Here is a 19,323-nt window from a genome sequence, read left to right on the forward strand (position 1 = left end):
TTGTAGCTGAGCAAACGCTGCAAGGACATTTGTATTTACACTAAAGGTGTATAAAATGATTGTTCTGCAAAGGAATTTGTGTTTTTAAGCTGCCATCAGATACCTTTAAACCTTTATGGGAGTTTAAATGTAATATAGCCAAAAATCTAGGATACATAAATCAAAAGTGAGGAGATGCTAAAATTATTTAATTCATAGACAGACAGTGCTGCAGTGCTCACACTGCCATATGCCTGCTAATGAAAGCAGTGCAGGTCCTGTTGCATTAGTGTGTGTTAATAATTCAGACTCTCAGACATATTCAGACAATGTCCCTATCGCAGTGGAAACCCTATCGGTTTCACACATATAAATGTTTTATGGTGACTTGCAGAAATGTTGATCAAATATTAAGTCAAGGCAAAATAGAGGAAAAAGGTTGAATTAAATATAAAGATTAGGTTTGACAAAGATTTGTTTGACAAGAATATCCCATTCTGACAGACTAGATCCTCTAGATTTTAAAGCTGCTTTTACTGGTGGGACTTTGATTGGAAATCTTATAGTACCAGCAGATGATAGGTGCGGTGTTGACTCCCAGTGGGTGAGCTCCGGCTGAGAGAAGCCCAGAGTCAGGTTTTGGTTCTGGAGAAATCCCATCAGTCAGATCCCTCGCTGCTCCAGGAGCGTCTCCTGTGCAGCCAAGCAGAGGCGTCAGCTTCTGTTAAAGATTAAAGTTGTCTTCTGCATAAAAGGTTCATATCTGTTTTATGTTTTGTTTCGGTCTGGCAAATTTTAAGGTGCCATTTGTGAACAACATTAGTGAAACAAAAATTGGGAGCTGAACAACCTCAAGCTGAAGAAGCAACTAAATCAACAGATTAAACCGGCAACATGACAACAAACTGCCGTCCGCCATCTTGTTTCTCAGCCACGACTAAGTGGAACCTGCACAGGGTGAGCAAGACTCAAATACAGCTCCACAGATGGTGGTCTGTAGCTGGTGGTATGTTATCTGCATTAACTGACAAATAAATGGACTGGTCAACTGAGACACTGATGTAAAATTAATGATTTACCAACTAAAAAAAAAAAAAAAAAGAGGTTAATGTTGAGAAACAAGGCCATGTGAAAAGGGGGAAAACAGCAGTGAGCCAGTGAAAATGAATGATTCAGAATGTGTCTATAATTGTAGACTTGATGATTTTCTGCATTATATTTCATCTGCCTTTACTTATTCAAGTGATGAGAGCAACATTTCTTTCATGTATCTATATTATACATTATTTAAGACTTTGAGTCTTGATAGACAGATTGACAGAAAGTATTTGTTTGTGTGTGGTGAAAAAGTGGAAAAACATTCAAGGTATTACAAGATTTTAGATGCTGTTTTAAAGACTATTTAATAACATAAGTGTGATATCAATTACGTACTCTAGAGTTAAAAGTCCAAATGCTGACTTTAATTATCCGAGTCTCTCTCTTATCTCGTGTCTGAACTAACTTTAACAACCTTTAATAAGTTACAGACCTCTAAGCACAATGCAAACATGATGTCATGCAGCCTATGAGATCTGAGGTTGAAAGGATCTATATTTGAATTAACGTCGGATAATGACTGTAAAAGCTATAGAAAACGACTTAAAGAAAATCTGAAGTGCCATTAAGACCAAGGGCATGAAAAGGATAAAAGAAAGTCTGTATGGGTGCATAGAAAACCTGAGAAAGTTCTGAGATCTGAGTTTGTTAAAATAAGTGCATTCAGTAAAATATAAACCAGCCAACTTTTGCACAGGATAGCTGTGGAGACTGTTACAACTCTCTGAAGAGTAATGTGGAGGATGAAGCTGTTTTCACAGCTGCACAGACCTGCCAGAGAACAGTCTGATGTCTGCAAACACTGTAAAATATTCCAGTTTCTATCCAGTTTAAAGAGAAGTCTAATAGAAGTTAGAGTCGCGCACTGACCTTACAGTCACTGCTTCTCGGTGTCGGAAGCTGCTGCTGCTGCTGCTGCTGCTGCTGTCCAAATGAATATATTTTTGGGTTCAACTGCAGCGAAGAATCAGCTCAAATCCCTTCATTAAGGTTCCTCAGAAGTGTGCTCCCCTGCTGGCTTCACATGGGAAGCAGTGCCCTTCTCCACCAGCTGAGCCTCCACATTCAAAACATGTTACTCTACAGTCAACAGGGACGTGGTCACGAGAAGAGAAAACACACTACAAGCATTTGTTTGAAATTCTTAGGATGAACTCTTCAAACCAGTGAGTGGATCCCCTACAGAAATACTGATTCAGTGTTCAGTGGAGAGGCTGGTGCAATAAGTAAGCTATACACAGGACTTTGTTCTACCCTCCATGCCTGAACACTGTGTCTGGGAGTGACCTCCATGTGGTTATGATAGTGAATGTGATTATTCATTGTAAGCGCCAGTCAAAAACACGTCAGTGCCACTTTGCTCCCAGACAATTTCAACACAGTTTGATTATTTTGGCATCGAACAATCTGGTTTCACTTCTTTCACTTGTCATTTACGACTGAGCCATAAAACTGGGCTCATAAAAACAGAATTACATAACTAGTAATTCAGGTTAGAGTGTTGACGTTTTGACATGAGACTGGATTTTTTTGTTTCCTCAAAGCTGGTTTAGAATTAATGTGCTGCTATTGTCAGAGCCACAACTCCATAAACCCAAACATCCCAAAGGGTAGCTCATTGACATTTAGCTGCATCAAGATGTTTAAGGGTGAATACATGAACTCATTTCAAAATAGAGTTTTTAAATTATGAACTCACATCAAAATACTAACGTTCATTTAGGCATCACTGTTCTAAATAAGGTTACAAAGCACTTTATGGAAAAATATCAGCGGCAGATAACGAGCAAAAAACACAATAGAAACAACAGAGGGATCATAAAAACAAAAAAACACTGGGAGATGAAATATAGTTAATTAAACATTAACAAAAAAATTGGCTAGATGATAATACCCAGCGGCATATTAAATATTCATAAATGTCCTATAAAGAAAGTTTTAAGAAGGAATTGAAAAGATGGTAACGATGTAGTCTGTCTGATCTCAATAGGCAGAGTGTTCCACAGTCTGGGGACTCTAACAGCAAAGGCCCAGTCATAGGAACGACCAGCAGAGCTGCATCCAGGCACATGGGGGTCAATAACTCCTTGGTGTACTTTTGGAGCAAGTCCATTTAAAAGTGATCGGTAGAATGGAATGGAACATAACAGGCAGCTACTACAAGCCAGCGAACACCGAAGACGTGTTCATATTTCTTGGTACCTGATAAAATTCAGACACCAACATTCTGCACCAGTCACCAGGAGACATGCATTATGCATCTGGGACCGAATGTTATCTATCTTCCCAATAAAATTAGCAGTATTGTAGTATTGTCCAGTCATGACCAGGCTCGCGATCTCTGCTGGTTGGACCATTGAGAACACAGTTGATTACCTTAATACAGACTTTGAGGTCATGGGTATTTTGGGGTATTATGTGTGAAAAATGTGCTGGTCTCGCCTCTTTTACTGCTTTCTGGTAAGTCATATATTCTGTAAGAGTGTTGTAAATAACTGCAGAATTTTCTGCACTGTTGCCTCTTGGATCAAGTGTGATCATTTTGAGCTAACTGGTGAACCCAAGTGCAGACACAGACACACAGAGACAGGTATGATATTTTAGATATTTACATATGAGTGTAAATGGGATGGGAATATGAACCGTGGAGCCGTGGGGAGTTGGTGGGCTGAGGTGGGGTCAAAAGCTGGGGTTCGAAGCAGGGCAGACAAGACGAAGAGATGGGAGGAAGGAGCCAGAGCAAACTGCATGAAATGGTGCAGAGGCTGAGGAGACCGAGTGGTCTCCAGGGGAGCTGGATAAGCAGAGCTGCAGGCAGGCTTTAACAGGCGAGGGAGTGGAAGCAGGGGTAAGTGGCCTGCAGGTATAGAGGGTGACCAGGAGGCTGGACAGGGAGGTCAGACAGAAGGGTTGCTCTGGAGGACAGCCCGGAAGCTGAGCAGGCGTTCACTAACAGTAAAGGCAGGACCTCAATGAGGGAGACTGGCGACTCAGACGGAAGCCCTCTGGAAGCCAGAGACCAGGGCCAGACCCCTCTGGAGGGTGGAGATGTGGCAGGAGATGTGGGAGGAACTTTAGGTGTTTTAACCTGAAGTCTGACCAGATGTTTAATATAGTGTTAAACCTTTGGAACCAGTTACCCAGAAGCATACTGTGATCAGTACAAATGGTGATAATGCAAACACCTGATGCTGTTTCATTCATGTCTTCCAGCAACGGTCTTCTTGGAGTTCTGGAAAAGGCGTAGAGCTGTCCTCGCATACGACTGGGACCTCATTGACTGGGAGGAAGAGGAGGTGAAGCACTTGCTCCATGCGGTCATTTCTGTATCTGTAGATAATCTGCTCCCTTTCTCATGTGATGAATTGCCGAATTTTAAAGAGTGAAAAGACAAACTTGCGGACAATAATATTCCTATTTGAAGTTTTTTTCTTTGCAGTTTGAGTATCTGACTTTCTTGCTCTTTGGCTTCGCTCAAAGAAAATTCAACTCAGACTGTGATAATATTTCTGCCCTTACAGCAGCTCTGGCCTTGAGAATTTTTTACCTACTTGTGCCTTTTTTCAGTTGCGAGTCTGCAGGCATATATTTAAAATGATAAGGTTGTTTCACTGAAAGCCTGCACCAAGGGAGCCTGTCGCAAATTGGTTTATGACTCACTGAAAATGTACAATTTTAACACTTTACGTTCTGTCAGAAATTTGGGTGGGTTTACAGTGTTCTCGCCTGTCTTACATATCAACCTCCAAGCCTTGTCCGTCAATCACACTCAAACTGCTAGACATGTTCTTTTGCTGTTTGTGGGCGTGAAAGTGACTCAGAGTCAGAGTCTGCTTTGTACAGAACAGGAGACAAGACAGAGATGACAAACTCTCTGATTCTATCCAGATATAAAAGTGGAACTGCACAAAGCCACTTGGTTATAAGCGAGTGGTGTCAGTGACAACATTGTCAGTCCCAAAATGCTTCATTGGATGCTAAACCTGAAAAACATGTAACCAAAAATCATCACCATTCAGCAAAAAATAATTATATCAAAGCAAATACGGTACTTTATGGGTGTTGACACCAAAAATATTAGGATTATATCTGTTTGTTGTCAGTCAATGGTCAGGGAAGGTCTGCACCTCAATATTGTAATTGTGTAATTGTATACGGAAATAAAATATGGTAGACCAATTGCACACTTACTGTATTTTAGCCATGCAGTTGTATAATTTAAAGCTTTTGCATTGAGCTGGGGTTTCTACTTTCTCTTTTATATTTTCTTTCACACTTGTGTGAAATACATAATTTCTTCCACACTGTCTGTGTGTGTAGAAGTACCCGATAGGCTAATCGTGAAAAGCTACATTGTTCTCACGTCATGCCCTTTGTCTTTCAGGATGAAATACGTCCCCAGTTTGAGGCCAAATACTCCAAGAAGGAGAGGATGAACCCCATATCTGGAAAGCCTGAGCCTTACCAGGCCTTCACTGACAAGTACAGTCGCCTCATCGTCTCAGCATCCGGGATCTTCTTCATGGTGAGTTTCTGGGGTGAATAAATGTCAATGCGCAGGTGCTCTCATCTTTGTATTTACCCATGAGTCTTGTCACTTTTTATTAGTAATCTGTCGTGGTTTATTTTGTTAGCATAGAGTGCAATGTGAAGTTTATGCTTGTTAGTAAAAGTATTTTTGCCTGTCACAGATCCTGGTGGTGATTGCCGCCGTGTTTGGCATCGTCATTTACCGCGTGATCACCGTCAGCACCTTCGCCGCCTTCGGCTGGGCTCTCATCAGGAACAACTCTCAGGTGGCGACCACGGGAACGGCAGTCTGCATCAACTTCTGCATCATCATGCTCCTCAACGTGGTGAGTGTCTGCCGCCCATCAGCAGCAGCGGTGCAGAGATGTGGTTAATGGAAAGTTGCAGGCAGTGCTCACGATAACAACTAAGACACAAAAAGACAAGATGTTTTTGCCTTTTGTGCATGTAAAGACTAAACTTATAGGCTTTTTATAGGCTGGTGTTTAGCGATAATACATCTACCATCAATTCAACTCCCTCACTAATGGCTTCCAACATTGTTTTTTTTTTTTTGTAGCTCTATGAAAAAGTTGCTCTTCTTCTCACTAACTTAGGTAAGTTGACTTCACCAGCAGATCTAATATTCTTAAGGCCAAAAAGGTTTTTTTAATGCAGATTTAATTACTACTGTGCATTGATGTTGCCTCACCACTGAACATACAGTATCGGGGTCAGGTGACTTTGATCCAGCTCTTTTTCATCCATAAGCCTGTAGTTATCTCACCATTCCCTGTTTCTCTGCGCCTCCACAGAACAGCCGAGGACAGAGTCAGAGTGGGAGAACAGCTTTACCCTCAAGATGTTCCTTTTTCAGTTCGTCAACCTCAACAGTTCAACTTTCTACATCGCCTTCTTTTTGGGAAGGTGAGGATGTCGTGTGGAACAAGGTGCTACTGCGGAACTGTTCTGTTTCACGCAGGAGTAATACAATGTAGTAAGCAACAGATGAAAGGTAAAGATGGAAAAAGACGGACGATTAAAACAGAAAAACAAACAAAAATAAATAAGAGAGAGACAAAATTCAGCTCGAAATCCTAAGTTAACTGGTGATGTGTTTTAAAAGAGGTGTGGAATCTCAAATCTACAGGGAGATGAAACAGTTACGTTGCCCAGTTGACCACCAAATCTTTGTATTTGACGGCTTCTCAGACATCACGACACTGCACAGCACTGTAATACTCTGGGACAGGAACTCAGACCTGTTGAAAGTTATCATGGCAGGAAACAGTTCTGTCATTCTTCACAAAGATCACAAGGTAATCAGAAGAATTATGGCTCATTAAAATCAATTCTGCTGGCTACCACAGCCACGTGGGAGGCTTTAGGTACAGCAGGGATATATGTTCTATGTAATGATAATGTAATTTTTAGTACCGTGAGAGAAATGTGACATTGACTCTTTAAGTAGCTGAAGGCCACTGTGGCACATGATGTGCTTAAAAATGAAATTTCAGTCACAAACACGACAGACACCACGTTCTAAATGGACACGCCACCTCTGTACAAAACTCCTCAAGGGACCCAGTATTCTCAGCTTTTCCAGTGGGTAAACCAGTCCAGTGTAATCTCTCAATACGGAGATTTTAAAAATCTAGAGAAGATCACTTCTTAACACCCAAGTCCAAAACATTTACAACAATGAGCATGAAGTCCATTCTGACTCTTTTACAACTTTGAGCAGAGCACATCTGGATTGATGTGGTTTTCATTTTTTATGACACCGTATCTCCATTTTTCAGTGGGGCTTTTGGTTTGTCAGTATAATGTGACTACAACTACTAGTGCGATATTAAACACACCTCTTTGAGCACTGCGAAGTCTGCTGATGTTGAATGATGTCAAAGCTGCTACCTGATGTTGTTCACTTTAAAAATGATTGCTTTTTGCTTGGTTGACAGATTTACAGGCCGGCCTGGTGCATATCTACGCCTCATCAATCGCTGGAAACTGGAGGAAGTAAGTCATTACTCTGCTTTCCCATGGGGGAGTAACAGCAAAACATTATGGATCTAAGTGTTTCTAAATTGGACGCTAAGCTATTACTATGTGCCCAACCACAAGACATTTAAGCCCTACCAGCAATAAGCGTTGCTGGCAGCTATACTTATGGGAACATGCAGGGAAATAACACACACAATGAAGTGGTCTAAGGGGATAAAAGGCCTGAGCTGGCACTTTTAGGTGCTGAGCTAATGTGCTCCCACTTGTTCCCATGGCTGCTGAAATGGAAAGGGAAAAATTCTCTGTAATGTGACATGTACAGTACAAGTGCAGCCTCAGTCACCCTTTGATGGCCATGTAATGCTGTACAGTATAAGGCTGGAAAATAATGTTGGAGGGAAGAAATTGCAACAACTCAGAGAGAAATAAAAACTTTCTGGATTGCAAAACAAAGTCTGAATCAAACACAAGATAACGTACTCTTTAAAATCTACCTGTGCAGAGCTCTACAGTGCAAGTAACATGTTGCACATGCTTTGAAAAAAAACTGGTCTATCCACAATTAAAAATCATTCTAACTTGTTGAATTTTCTTTTTTTTGTCACAAATGTCAGCCATGTATTTCTGACAGCAGATACTGTAAAGTGGCTCCCATGATATAATTTTGTTGAGTCACTAATAAGACAACAAAACCACTTTACAGATTCATGTATTTATGTGTTGTATCCCTGCAATTAACCATTGCGGGCAACCAAAAAAGCGTTTGTCTTCAAATGTTTCTTAAGGTTTGGATGGTGCCCTGTGTGCAACATTAATGTCCTGCTTGTACTACAGTTTTGTGGCCTGCGCTACAAAACATTCAACCGCGTAAAAGCCAGTGCTGCATGCAGAGAAGTTAATGTGCAGCACTGCAGTGGAATATAAAACAATGGAAATGACAAGCAGTACATTACCCGACTTTTTATTGAGCTCTACAAGCACAGAGTGTCCTAACTGCAGACTACAAAGTGATTCTAAGCAGGGTTTGAGTATGTAGTGTGGAAAAGTGACATACTTACATATACTCAGAAAGTCACTGTGCATAAAAACACTTGACTTTTGAGTGTGTTGTTGATTTACAGTATTCTCCCACTCTACACACAGCCACTCCATTGAAGGCCAACGCTATTACCAGTTCTGTTCCACATCCATAGGTCGCCCCCATAGCTGTTTTCACTTATGTTGCCTGATTAGACCTCAGGCCTTGTCCACATGTGTATGGATATTTTTGGAAAACCACTACTTTCTGCACATGCCCACTGTTGCTTTGTGTAATGAGCACGTGCCTGAATCAAAAGCAACAATGGTGGACTGTAAATGATTAGCTACTATTATTTGTCCTCACTATGCATGCTCACAGTATTCCTCTTTGGAATTTGATGTATCATTGATGTAGACTTTATCTTCACCTACTAGCCCGGTATTTGGAATCATTGATCGCTTTCTCGTGTGTGCGGAGACATTTTTTAAACAAAAGGTCGTTTGGACAGAGTTTCTTTCAAATGTCCATTTTCAAAAATATCCTTATACGTGTAGACAGGACATCAGGACTGTGTACAAACCGAACCGAACTAAAGGTCTAACCAGCCAGAGTAATGGAAAAACACCTGTATGGGTGTGCAGGGCCTGAACAAAATCAAGCTGAATTTGAGTCACTGTGAGTAATACTTACAAAACCTGACAGTGTTTCAACTGAAATTCAATTTTTGCTTGATCCTCTCTCTCTCTCTCTCTCTCTCTCTCTCTGTTGCTGCAGTGCCACCCCAGTGGCTGTCTCATTGACCTGTGTATGCAGATGGGGATCATCATGGTGCTAAAACAGACCTGGAACAATTTCATGGAGCTCGGCTACCCGTTAGTTTCAAGTGTTTTTAAATAAGTACAATATAGATATTTATAATATATCTTCAGTTTGATGTAGTACCAGTCGACCGTATTGACTCCAGAGTAACAGCAGATGGAATTAGATCCACTTGTTTCTCCCATCTTGTTTGTTTGTTTTGCTAGGCTGATCCAGAACTGGTGGACACGGCGGAGGCTGAGGAGAGAGCATGGACGGAAAGCCAAGGCCAGCTTCCCACAGTGGGAGAGGGATTACAACCTCCAGCCAATGAATGCCTATGGACTCTTTGATGAGTACTTAGAAATGAGTATGTTGCAGCTGAACTGCCATGAATGCTTTATACGGTTAGCACATGTAACGCCAGCTATAGTAAAAACCATACCCATATTAGAGCCGCAACCGTAAATATCAGGTTTAAGGTTATTCCAAATGCACTGCACAGCTTAATCTTCCATAATACAATTTTGGATTATTTGAGCCAGCAGCTACGGTGCTTGTTATGTAAATGGGACACTGATTTGCTGTGGATTGAATTTGGGCTGGGAGCTTGTCCACATCTTTATTGTTGCTGTCTTACCACATAAATAAAAAAAATGTAATATGAAAAGGACATGCGACAAAAATTAAAAATAGCTGCTCACTCACATTCTTGACTGAGTGCATTGTACTAAACAATATTTTTATGTTAACATTGGAAAAAGCATGGTGAACCCACAGGGACTTATTGATCAACTGTGCTGCATTTTACCATCTTTCAGCTCATCGTTTTGGTTTTCCAGCTCGTAACTTTACTGTTATGGTTCACTGCTCTTTAGCCACGATGAACATCTACAGGAACTATGAGACATGAAGGCTCGTGGTTTTGGTGTCTGTTTCAGTTTTGCAGTTTGGCTTCACCACCATCTTTGTGGCAGCTTTCCCTCTGGCCCCTCTCCTAGCGCTGCTCAACAACATCATCGAAATTCGTTTAGACGCCTACAAGTTTGTCACACAGTGGCGACGACCTCTGCCTTCACAAGCCAAAGACATAGGTAAATTAAAGATGCTTTTCTCAGGCACAGGAAATGTGAAGCTCCTGATAATATGGGTTATATAGTATAATTTAATGTCTAATTGTATTTAGGGATCTGGTATGGCATTCTGGAGGGCATCGGCATCTTGTCTGTTATCACGAACGCCTTTGTCATCGCCGTTACCTCAGACTTCATCCCTCGCCTTGTTTACGCCTACAAGTATGGACCCTGTGCTGGTCAAGGCCGAGCAGGGGAGGGGTGAGTGACGCTTTAACGGTTGTTTTAGTGCTGTAAAACATCAGTGAAACAGAATGTGATCCTTTGCTTTAATAACTTTGTGAGACACCGTAAGTGTTGGCTCAAATGATTCCTGATATGTTCCATAGGTGCATGATGGGTTACGTCAACGCCAGCCTCTCAGTATTCCGGGTGTCTGACTTCGAGAAGAGATCGCAGCCCAGGACGACTGGTTCCGAGATGATTGGAGAAGCTGTGAAGTACTGCAGGTGTGTCTGCACAAACAGCGTGCAGTGCTCATTAAGATCGTCATGTGGGTTTTGTGCGACCGAGCCAAGATTAAGGCTTTCCGAAAGAGAAACACTTGTCAGAAGCATATTCATTTTTACCAGGATTTGGCCGAAAGCATTTGTCCAAGATGGATTGTATAACCTATTTCGTGTGTGTTCATCCATCACTTTATTAATGATCCCTATTAACCAATACACAGGCTCGTACTTAGCTCCACATATAATATAAATCACAGAATAAATGGTTGAAACTGGAGATAATCCAGAATGAGAATTTTACTCAGATTTGTTCATTATTCTCCTGGTGGTGAGGGTCATTAGAGCTCTTTAGCGCTGACCTTTGAGCTCCTCTGTTTGACCCACCAGGTATCGTGACTACAGGGAGCCTCCAGACTCTGCTGAGCCATACTCATACACTCTGCAGTTCTGGCACGTCCTGGCAGCCCGGCTAGCATTCATCATTGTGTTCGAGGTCAGTGTTTTTAAACTTCGACAAATGATAGCGGACAGCAGACGGGGTTTGGAAGGAATTCCTTCAGATGGTTTTGTCAGTGCCCCTCTAAGTCCTCCTCAACATTTTGCTCTTAATTTCTCCCATGACATAAAGACTTCTGGTGATGTTTTAACCAAAGTCCCTTCTCTGTCTACACATTTTTTTAATTGCTCAAAAGATGGAAAGAAGCTCAAACTGTGTTCATATGGACTTATTAACCACTCAATCAGCTGTCTCCATCTCACAGTGAACGATAAATTCCCTGCGTTTCCCACCTTATCACTTTGAGAATGCAGCTTAGAATATTTTAGAGTGTTTAGTTTGTTTTTTATTGTGCAAGTACGGTTCTGGCATTTGTGATAATGTACCCTGTTTTTGCAGCATATGGTCTTTGCCATCAAGACCCTGATCGCGTACCTGATCCCTGACCTTCCCAAGGACTTGAGAGACAGAATGCGCAGAGAGAAATACTTGATCCAGGAGATGATGTACGAGGCCGAGTTGGAGAGACTGCAGAAGGAGAAAAATGAGAAGAAGAAGACGGGCAGGGCCCATCACAAGGAATGGCCCTGAATGCACCACAGGTACAGCCCGACAGTCAGAAACATTTCTGTACAAGAGATTATTCAGCTCTGTTTGTGACCTGCGTGTGATTTTATTTATCACATTACACGAAAGGAATTTACTGCTCGCTAAACCCCCTCCCCTGAACAGGGACTGTCCAATCACACCTTAGCAACCATGGCAGGTGTGTCAGCTTTGGATTTCTCCATGTCAAAATGCTGTGCATTGAGCTGCAGTAAGAACGATATATGCCATTTACGGTTTGGATGGTGGTGTATTTTGGCTCTAATGGTAGCTGCAATCAATAGCATATCCAGCTAACTGCCTTACTACCTACACTAGGAAAACTAAGTATCATTGACGGTTCTGTCTAAGCGTCTCAGACCAAAACAAATGCATGCTTTGTTCACTCATTCTGTTACGGCATTGCCTATTTATTTCATATGGCAGAGACATATTTTAGGGTACTGTTTGGCTGTGATATGGGAAAGGTTGGGACCCAGCTGCCACGTTGAAATCAGACGCAGGGAGGACTCACATGCACTGACATGCATGCATGACCGGCCCGGCTATCAAAACAAAGAACAGAGAAGCTGGGATTACCGCACACTGCGAGGGCGTGTGACCTCATTCTCTGCTCAGGACGCCATTACTCCACTGTATGTCTACTTAGCAAATAGCTGTTTGCTGACATCTAGTGAGGCTGAATATAGTGCTCCTTTAACTAACTAACATGTATCTACTCTGCAGTATTTTCCCACTGTGTGGAAGCTGGTCCTGAATGCGATCAGTTTAACATTAGCATCTCTGTCCTGTCCTCCATCTCTGTTACACGACAGAAACAGCAGCCTGTTACCAAAGATACCTCAGTTAGTCTCTTGCAGCAGCAAAACTGATGTGAGAGTTAGTGAATCTCCAGACCTCAGCTGTGTAAAAATAGAAATTAAAACATTTAAAGCGCATTTAACGCTGTGTGTTTCCCAGTCTTAACAGGCTTTACCACAGTTTCTCTTATTCCCAGGTTATCAGCTGGTGTTTGGGTTTCACTGCACAGTGGAAGAAGGAGAGGAGTGCTGGGTCTCCTGCATGATGCTGGATCTTCTTAACTTCCTTCTGCCATGTCAGACCAGCACCTCCTAGTGGACAGTTGACGAACTGCACCCAGGAGGGCCACACAGTGACCACAGAGCCCATGTGTCCGCATACATAACAGATGTCCTCTTGAACATTTGGCAGCGGGTTTTGCTACTTTTTTTTTTTCCAGATAGTTCCTACCATTTTGGTCTCTCAACATGTATTCAGATCCTGAATGTAGATTTCAAGCAAGACTAAACTTTTACAGATTTTTTTTGTTTTAGACGAAAGGAGCAACTCCTCCGAGCTTACTGAATGACAAACCCTGTTTACATTTCTCCTTGTTTGAGGAGTTCACATTTTGCGTTATTGTAAATAAAGATATTTAAATGAATGTCAGGCCATCTGCTCTGCTAATGCATAGTGCAATAAGAACTAGAGAATGCAGTTTCTTCAGAAATTGCGGTGGGATTGCTGGCTGGGGAAAAGCTGACGCTGAGCTGCATTGCTTTATGTACAGCAGGGCATTAAACTGCATCGCTTGATAAGCTTGAAGCTGGACTTTGTTGCTTCTTGTACAGATGAGAGCTGAGCAGCATCTCCTGATGGATGGCTGGGATCCAAACTGCACTGCTGGCTTATATGTAGGAGTATTATGAGTTGGGATAGTAGGACATGGATAAAGGGTGAACAATATAGTGTGAGCAGTGAAAGGTGTTGAAATGAGAGTTACAGTGTAAGGACTTAAATGAGCTTCAGTGTATGAATGTATGAGCTGAGGTCTAACTGTACTAGGTGTTGAGGTGAGTGTGTGTCATTGTTCTCACTAACACCTGTGTATCTGCCTTAAAGCCTTCTGTGAGATACAGTATGTGGCAGCAGTTTCACAGAAATGCCAGTCAGCTGTTTTTTAGACATTCGAACATGCATACACGCTTGTATTTCAAGGGTGAACTTGCAACGGGAGTTCTGTCTTTGAAGGGCCGTGCGTGTCTGCGTGGGTGTGTGTCACATCAGTAAAGAATCCACCAACAGCAGGGGATTCACCTGAGAGGCAGGAAGCGATGAAATGGCTTGACAAGGCAGCTCAAGTTAAAGATGTTCAAATGTTTTGTAAATAGCAAAATAATCTGGATTAAAGCTCCTAGGACACCGGAGTCTAATCAGAGAAGCACTTCCAATTAGCACATCTCAGCCACCTGCACTTACAGGTTGCGATGGTGATGGGAACTGCTGATGAGTCCTCGCGCAGTTGGTTTAACAGAGATTAAGCTGAGAGGCACCACTCAAATATCTTATTACTCAAAGAGTGTAATTCCTATCACCTACACTTTCACATCCCGAGAGACAGTCTGAACGTGTTGCTGTCAACAGTGTGGGAAATAGAGCATCCTAAAAAAAAGGCCCTTTTTCTCTTTTGCTCCTGAAATTTCTGGTCTCGGTTAACATTGGAGTCCGTGGAGCAGTTGGTTCTCCTGTCGCTGTGAGGCTCAGCAAAATGTGTAAGATACTTGCATTGTCTGAAAAAGGGAAATACTAAGAGTGAGGAAGAGGAATATGTAAGAGGAGTTGAACATCTTAACCCCGCTCTGCGCGTGCTGTCACCCACTGTCATCGCAGCTGTTGTCCAGCAATCCCACCAACACGGACAAACCAAGACGTTACTTAGAGATCTATTCTATCTGAGCCGTGGCAGCGTCCACCGTAGGCTAAACTTTGAAATGCTTTCCATTTGAATTTAGCTGAATAACTGCAGTAATAAACATTATTTATTGTAAAGAAAGTTGACTTTGACTTGACTATGTGTGTCTTTCTTCAGCATTGTGATATAGATTTGCACTATTACTGTATACGTATGTAGGTCATTTTAATCATTCTCAGTCATCACAGAAAAGCACCAAAAAAGAAAGAATATAATGAAATGGTAACTCTTTTTTACAGGTTGAAAACAGTATATAATTTAGTAGTAATTATTCATACATTTCCAATTGTTAAATTCCAGTTAGTGTATCACAGAGAGTCTTTAAGTGCACAACAGATCAGCTGAGCAGCCTCAAATGTGTCTACAAGCAAGCACACAACCAATATGGTGACTAAAGTTACCAATAATAAAGCATGAAAATTTACATTTCTCTCGTAATCAGTGCCAGATTACAGTATTTCCAGGAATATTGTTGGAAAGTTCAAGGAAACATTTGGAAAATTTTGGACGCAGTATAAAATAATTCAGTTCATTAAAGAAACACTGAAGACGAGACCTCAGTGTCCTCAGTGGCAGCTTCAGCACTGGGTAAAGTAAGACACTGGATAAAGCAGAACAGCTGTTCAGCCAAATCAGTACTTCTTGCTGACACCAGCAGGGGGAGTCAGAGTGCTTAGTTACACTTCAGCAACAACAGACTTTGATTTATGGTCATATTCTCAAAATAACAGAATGTGATAATGATATTACTACTTTTGAACTATTTTGATGTTGAATTCAATTGAAATGTTTCCAAATTTACATCAGTTTCTTTTGGAGAACCACTGAAGAGATGAAAGGGGGAAATGTGTCAACTGTGCTAAACATCCTTCAACCTTCGCGCATCTTTGAATATAAATTAAGACCTGATCGCACACTTTGTGCAGTGTGCAGCTGGCTTCAAGGCTAACCAGCTTGTTATCCCTCTTAAAGCAGATAAGCCTGCTTTTACACGCATCCTTATCACTCTGTGCTTTATGATGAAACGCAACACTGCCTTCACGGCAATGCAATCTCATGAGGAGAAGTCAATGATGCTTTAAATAATGCAGCTGTAATTTCATATTCCACTGCGTGACTGAATTTGCATCACCTTCCACGCTCAGACGCTTTTGGTTTTGTCCAACAGCGCTGTGCCAGTGGGACAGGTATTGTGTCCAGCATCCCTCCACATGCATTTTAATACCCAAACACATCTGTTTATCCGACGTCGATCACTATCTGCTCATTTTGAACATACAAATAATCATAGATTAGCGAGCAGAGGCTTGTGGATTACCCTGGTGTGGGGGCCTCTTGCGCAAACTCCATTTTGATTATTAAAAGCAGGGGACAGAGGAGGCAAACTGTGTTTTGTTTCCTATTAAGGCGACTCCTCTCACTAAGAGGATTACCCCTGACACACGCTCAGGAGTTACGTAAGGCTGTCAGAGGATAATATCTGATATTTCCTCATATCCTGCATTTTGGCAACTCGGCACTCAGATTGGTGTGGTGGGGCGAGGCGAGGTGGAGCGGTGAGAATGCAGTGATGGTGTCTTGTATAAAGGACAGACCTCTCGTCTTATTGCTGTACAGTGTGTGGAGTTTTTTTTTTGGCCTGTTGAAGTGTAGAAACAACAGAGGGGCCAAACATCCTCAAATCCTGCTGTGTGACATGAGCAAACTAAACACCTCATGTTTGATGCTGGTGTAGATGTTGGCGAGGATCAGCGATTGGTGGAGCTCTGGAAGGTTTGCTCTCCACTCTCACATTCTGATTTGCTTCTCTTTCCGCCAGTGGGCGATGGGACACTCTGCCGCTGTGGTCATGTATACTAATGAGACAGATGTGTCTCTGAATACAAATTTTGGCAGCTTTGACTTGCGGTACATGTTTTATGATGAACACAGCAACAGTGAGTAACACAGTGGGATTTGAAGTTCTCTGTCATAGGAGGAGAAAAATGAGCAGGTTCAGCAATAAAGTCGGGAGAAAATCAGACTCAGAAGCATCTTTTCTCATCTCCGTGACAGAATGTGACAAATTTTAAACACCGTTTCAGCCTCTTTATCTAGCCATCGTTTCGCAGCAGAATGACAAATGGCAAGTGATTCATTATGACTTTATTTTGATGTATTTTCATCACGTTTATGTATTAGTTTTGACTTTAAAGCTGCACTAATCAGTATTTCTCTATTAACAATGGATCAAATAACTTTGTGTGACGTGAAAGGTGCTGCTGATAGTGACTAACCCGCCCGAAGATCGTTTTCCTCAGCTCTACAGTGTGTCTGAGCATCTTTCAGCTCACTGTTTTGCCTTTACGGCACGCAGCTTTATTGCTTTGTTTGGTTTACTGTCACTGTTCTCATCAGGCTCATTTCCAGACACAGCAGGCAGCTGCTTTAAGCTGATAAACCCACTGTGTGCCACCCGCCCAGCACCAAACGGCAGCCAGACGAAGTTAGCGACTAGCTGGTGAACATGGTGGAGCGTTTAGGGATCAAACCAGAGGTGGTGAGAAACACAACCCCGAATGAATGCTAATGTTGCTAACACGTTCACCATGATATGAGCTGATACTCATTTTCTCCCATATTTCTGACCCCTATACCTGAGTATGTCGCCTGACCAGCTTAAGGAAAGAGCTGCTTCATAAGAGCCATTTATCACAGTCACCTCTTGGATCAGTCCCCAGAAAGACCAAAAAATACCCACATCTGTGCTGTCTTGACCTGCTGGATGTTATTCTGCCACAGGTAACTGAACTCTACGTGCACCAAATCCTAAATCGGAAAAGACATCATTTAATTCATCCATCAGTGTGGCACATCCTGAGGCTCTGCGTGACTCGCTCAATCTGTATTTCATTTTAATTGTATTTTTATTAGGCAGTTGATGGACTTGCACAAATATTTCACGCGCAAGATTCAAGAGGAAAGTCTTTGCTGTAATTGCCCCAACTGTCTTAAGTAGCAATCCTAGACTTACTTTAATGAAAGCATTTAAATCTACTGTGTTGTGCTTTGAAATTGATTTGCATCGTGACTAAAATAGTGCTGGTGCTAACCTCATGAGCAGGACTTTTTATACAGGGATTTTACATATAAATGTACACTCACTCATCCACTATATTGAGGTTGTGAGTCACCGCAGAGGTCACTGCTACATAATCCAACACTCCAACCACACAGACCCTGCACCACACTGGGTTTTGGATGAATCCCAGTTGGACCTCTAGTTGCAGATAGCCTACAGGTAATAGCTTTAGTCAGGCCTCTGATTGGCCAACATGGCTTTAGAGTTAGTTTGAAACACTCTTGACGGCGCTTCAGTTGTGTTTTTGCATTTTTCATATGGACAGACATTTTTTCAAACGCTCAGTTGTTCATAAACAACAATGGGGGGAGATTCACAGACTCTGGAACATTTTGTAAAAACCATTGTCAGTTAATACACTTTGAAAATAATTGCATTTAAATCAGGCACACACAGTGCACTTCCCCCTTTCATGGTTCAAATGTTCATGTTCAGATACTGGGTCCTTCGCAAATCCCTCTTCCTGTGGAATATCTGCATCCACCAGAGGCTTAAACAGGACAGACAGAAAGCCATGGTCCAGCACGTGTTTTCTTCCCCACCTAACCTGCAAGCAGTTCAGATGAATCACCCACATGCCAGAAACCGCCTCCTTTAAATATCAAGGCTCCAGCTGCCTGCCTCCAAATTTCAGATAACGAGCGCTGCATGTAAGCCGCCTGGAAGATTGTTTGCGCTCAGCGACATTAGACAGCCCGGCCCTGATGTCACATCCTGGATCATTGCTGTAAAAGGCAGGAAAACAAATAAAAAACATGAAAATAAAACACTTCTGTTTCCTGGCTGTGGTTGCCAGGACAACACAGCTGACAAGTCCATCTCTTTCCCCCTCTTTTTTCCTCTCTCTCTCTCTCTGTTTCTCTTTCTCAGTCTGATTGTGTCATTTCTATTTCTCCTTTTTCTTTCAGACTGTTTCTCCTTGTTTGCCATTCTTAAATACAGTTAGGATCACCATATATAGATATATACAAAAAAAAATAAATAAATTATATTTTAGTTATTTTTCTGCAGTGACAGCACCAGTAACACTGCCTGTTGTTAGCCACTGCTTGGTCCTATCAAAGCCCTCCCCACATCATGACTCTTTGACCCCTATGTCACACAGGGCTAACCTTTGCTGCTAGTCATTTGTCATCACCATCCACTGTACTTCTAATGGGAATCAGTGCTAGGCTAACTAGCTTCCATTGTCCAAGTGGAAGCAAGATAACCTTGTTTGCTAGCATGAACTTGTTAAGACTGAGTGAAGGTCTGGACTCCAAATGCAGGGTGCAGATTGAGATGATTTTGACTAAGAAAAGGAGTCAGCAGGATTTCAGGTGGTGGACTGGAGCTGACCTTGAGACACAAGGAGAGC

General features: G+C 42.0%; 1 protein-coding gene across 2 annotated transcripts in view; it reads left to right on the forward strand.

Annotated features, from left to right (window-relative positions):
* Positions 1 to 14,931, forward strand: part of LOC143314994 (anoctamin-4-like) — a 48,104-nt gene extending 33,173 nt beyond the window's left edge. For both annotated transcript variants that reach the window (XM_076722385.1, XM_076722386.1), the window contains 14 exons: positions 4,291 to 4,373; positions 5,462 to 5,602; positions 5,769 to 5,933; positions 6,167 to 6,203; positions 6,402 to 6,513; positions 7,548 to 7,605; positions 9,386 to 9,483; positions 9,637 to 9,779; positions 10,351 to 10,503; positions 10,596 to 10,743; positions 10,872 to 10,991; positions 11,379 to 11,484; positions 11,887 to 12,089; positions 13,091 to 14,931. In XM_076722385.1, coding sequence (XP_076578500.1) covers positions 4,291 to 4,373; positions 5,462 to 5,602; positions 5,769 to 5,933; positions 6,167 to 6,203; positions 6,402 to 6,513; positions 7,548 to 7,605; positions 9,386 to 9,483; positions 9,637 to 9,779; positions 10,351 to 10,503; positions 10,596 to 10,743; positions 10,872 to 10,991; positions 11,379 to 11,484; positions 11,887 to 12,078 — 1,556 coding nt within the window. In that variant the 3' untranslated portion in view covers positions 12,079 to 12,089; positions 13,091 to 14,931. The remainder of the gene's footprint in view (positions 1 to 4,290; positions 4,374 to 5,461; positions 5,603 to 5,768; positions 5,934 to 6,166; positions 6,204 to 6,401; positions 6,514 to 7,547; positions 7,606 to 9,385; positions 9,484 to 9,636; positions 9,780 to 10,350; positions 10,504 to 10,595; positions 10,744 to 10,871; positions 10,992 to 11,378; positions 11,485 to 11,886; positions 12,090 to 13,090) is intronic.
* The last annotated feature ends 4,392 nt before the right edge of the window (positions 14,932 to 19,323 follow it).

The sequence above is a fragment of the Chaetodon auriga genome, chromosome 22, assembly GCF_051107435.1.
Source record: "Chaetodon auriga isolate fChaAug3 chromosome 22, fChaAug3.hap1, whole genome shotgun sequence".
Taxonomy (NCBI): Eukaryota; Metazoa; Chordata; class Actinopteri; order Chaetodontiformes; family Chaetodontidae; genus Chaetodon; species Chaetodon auriga.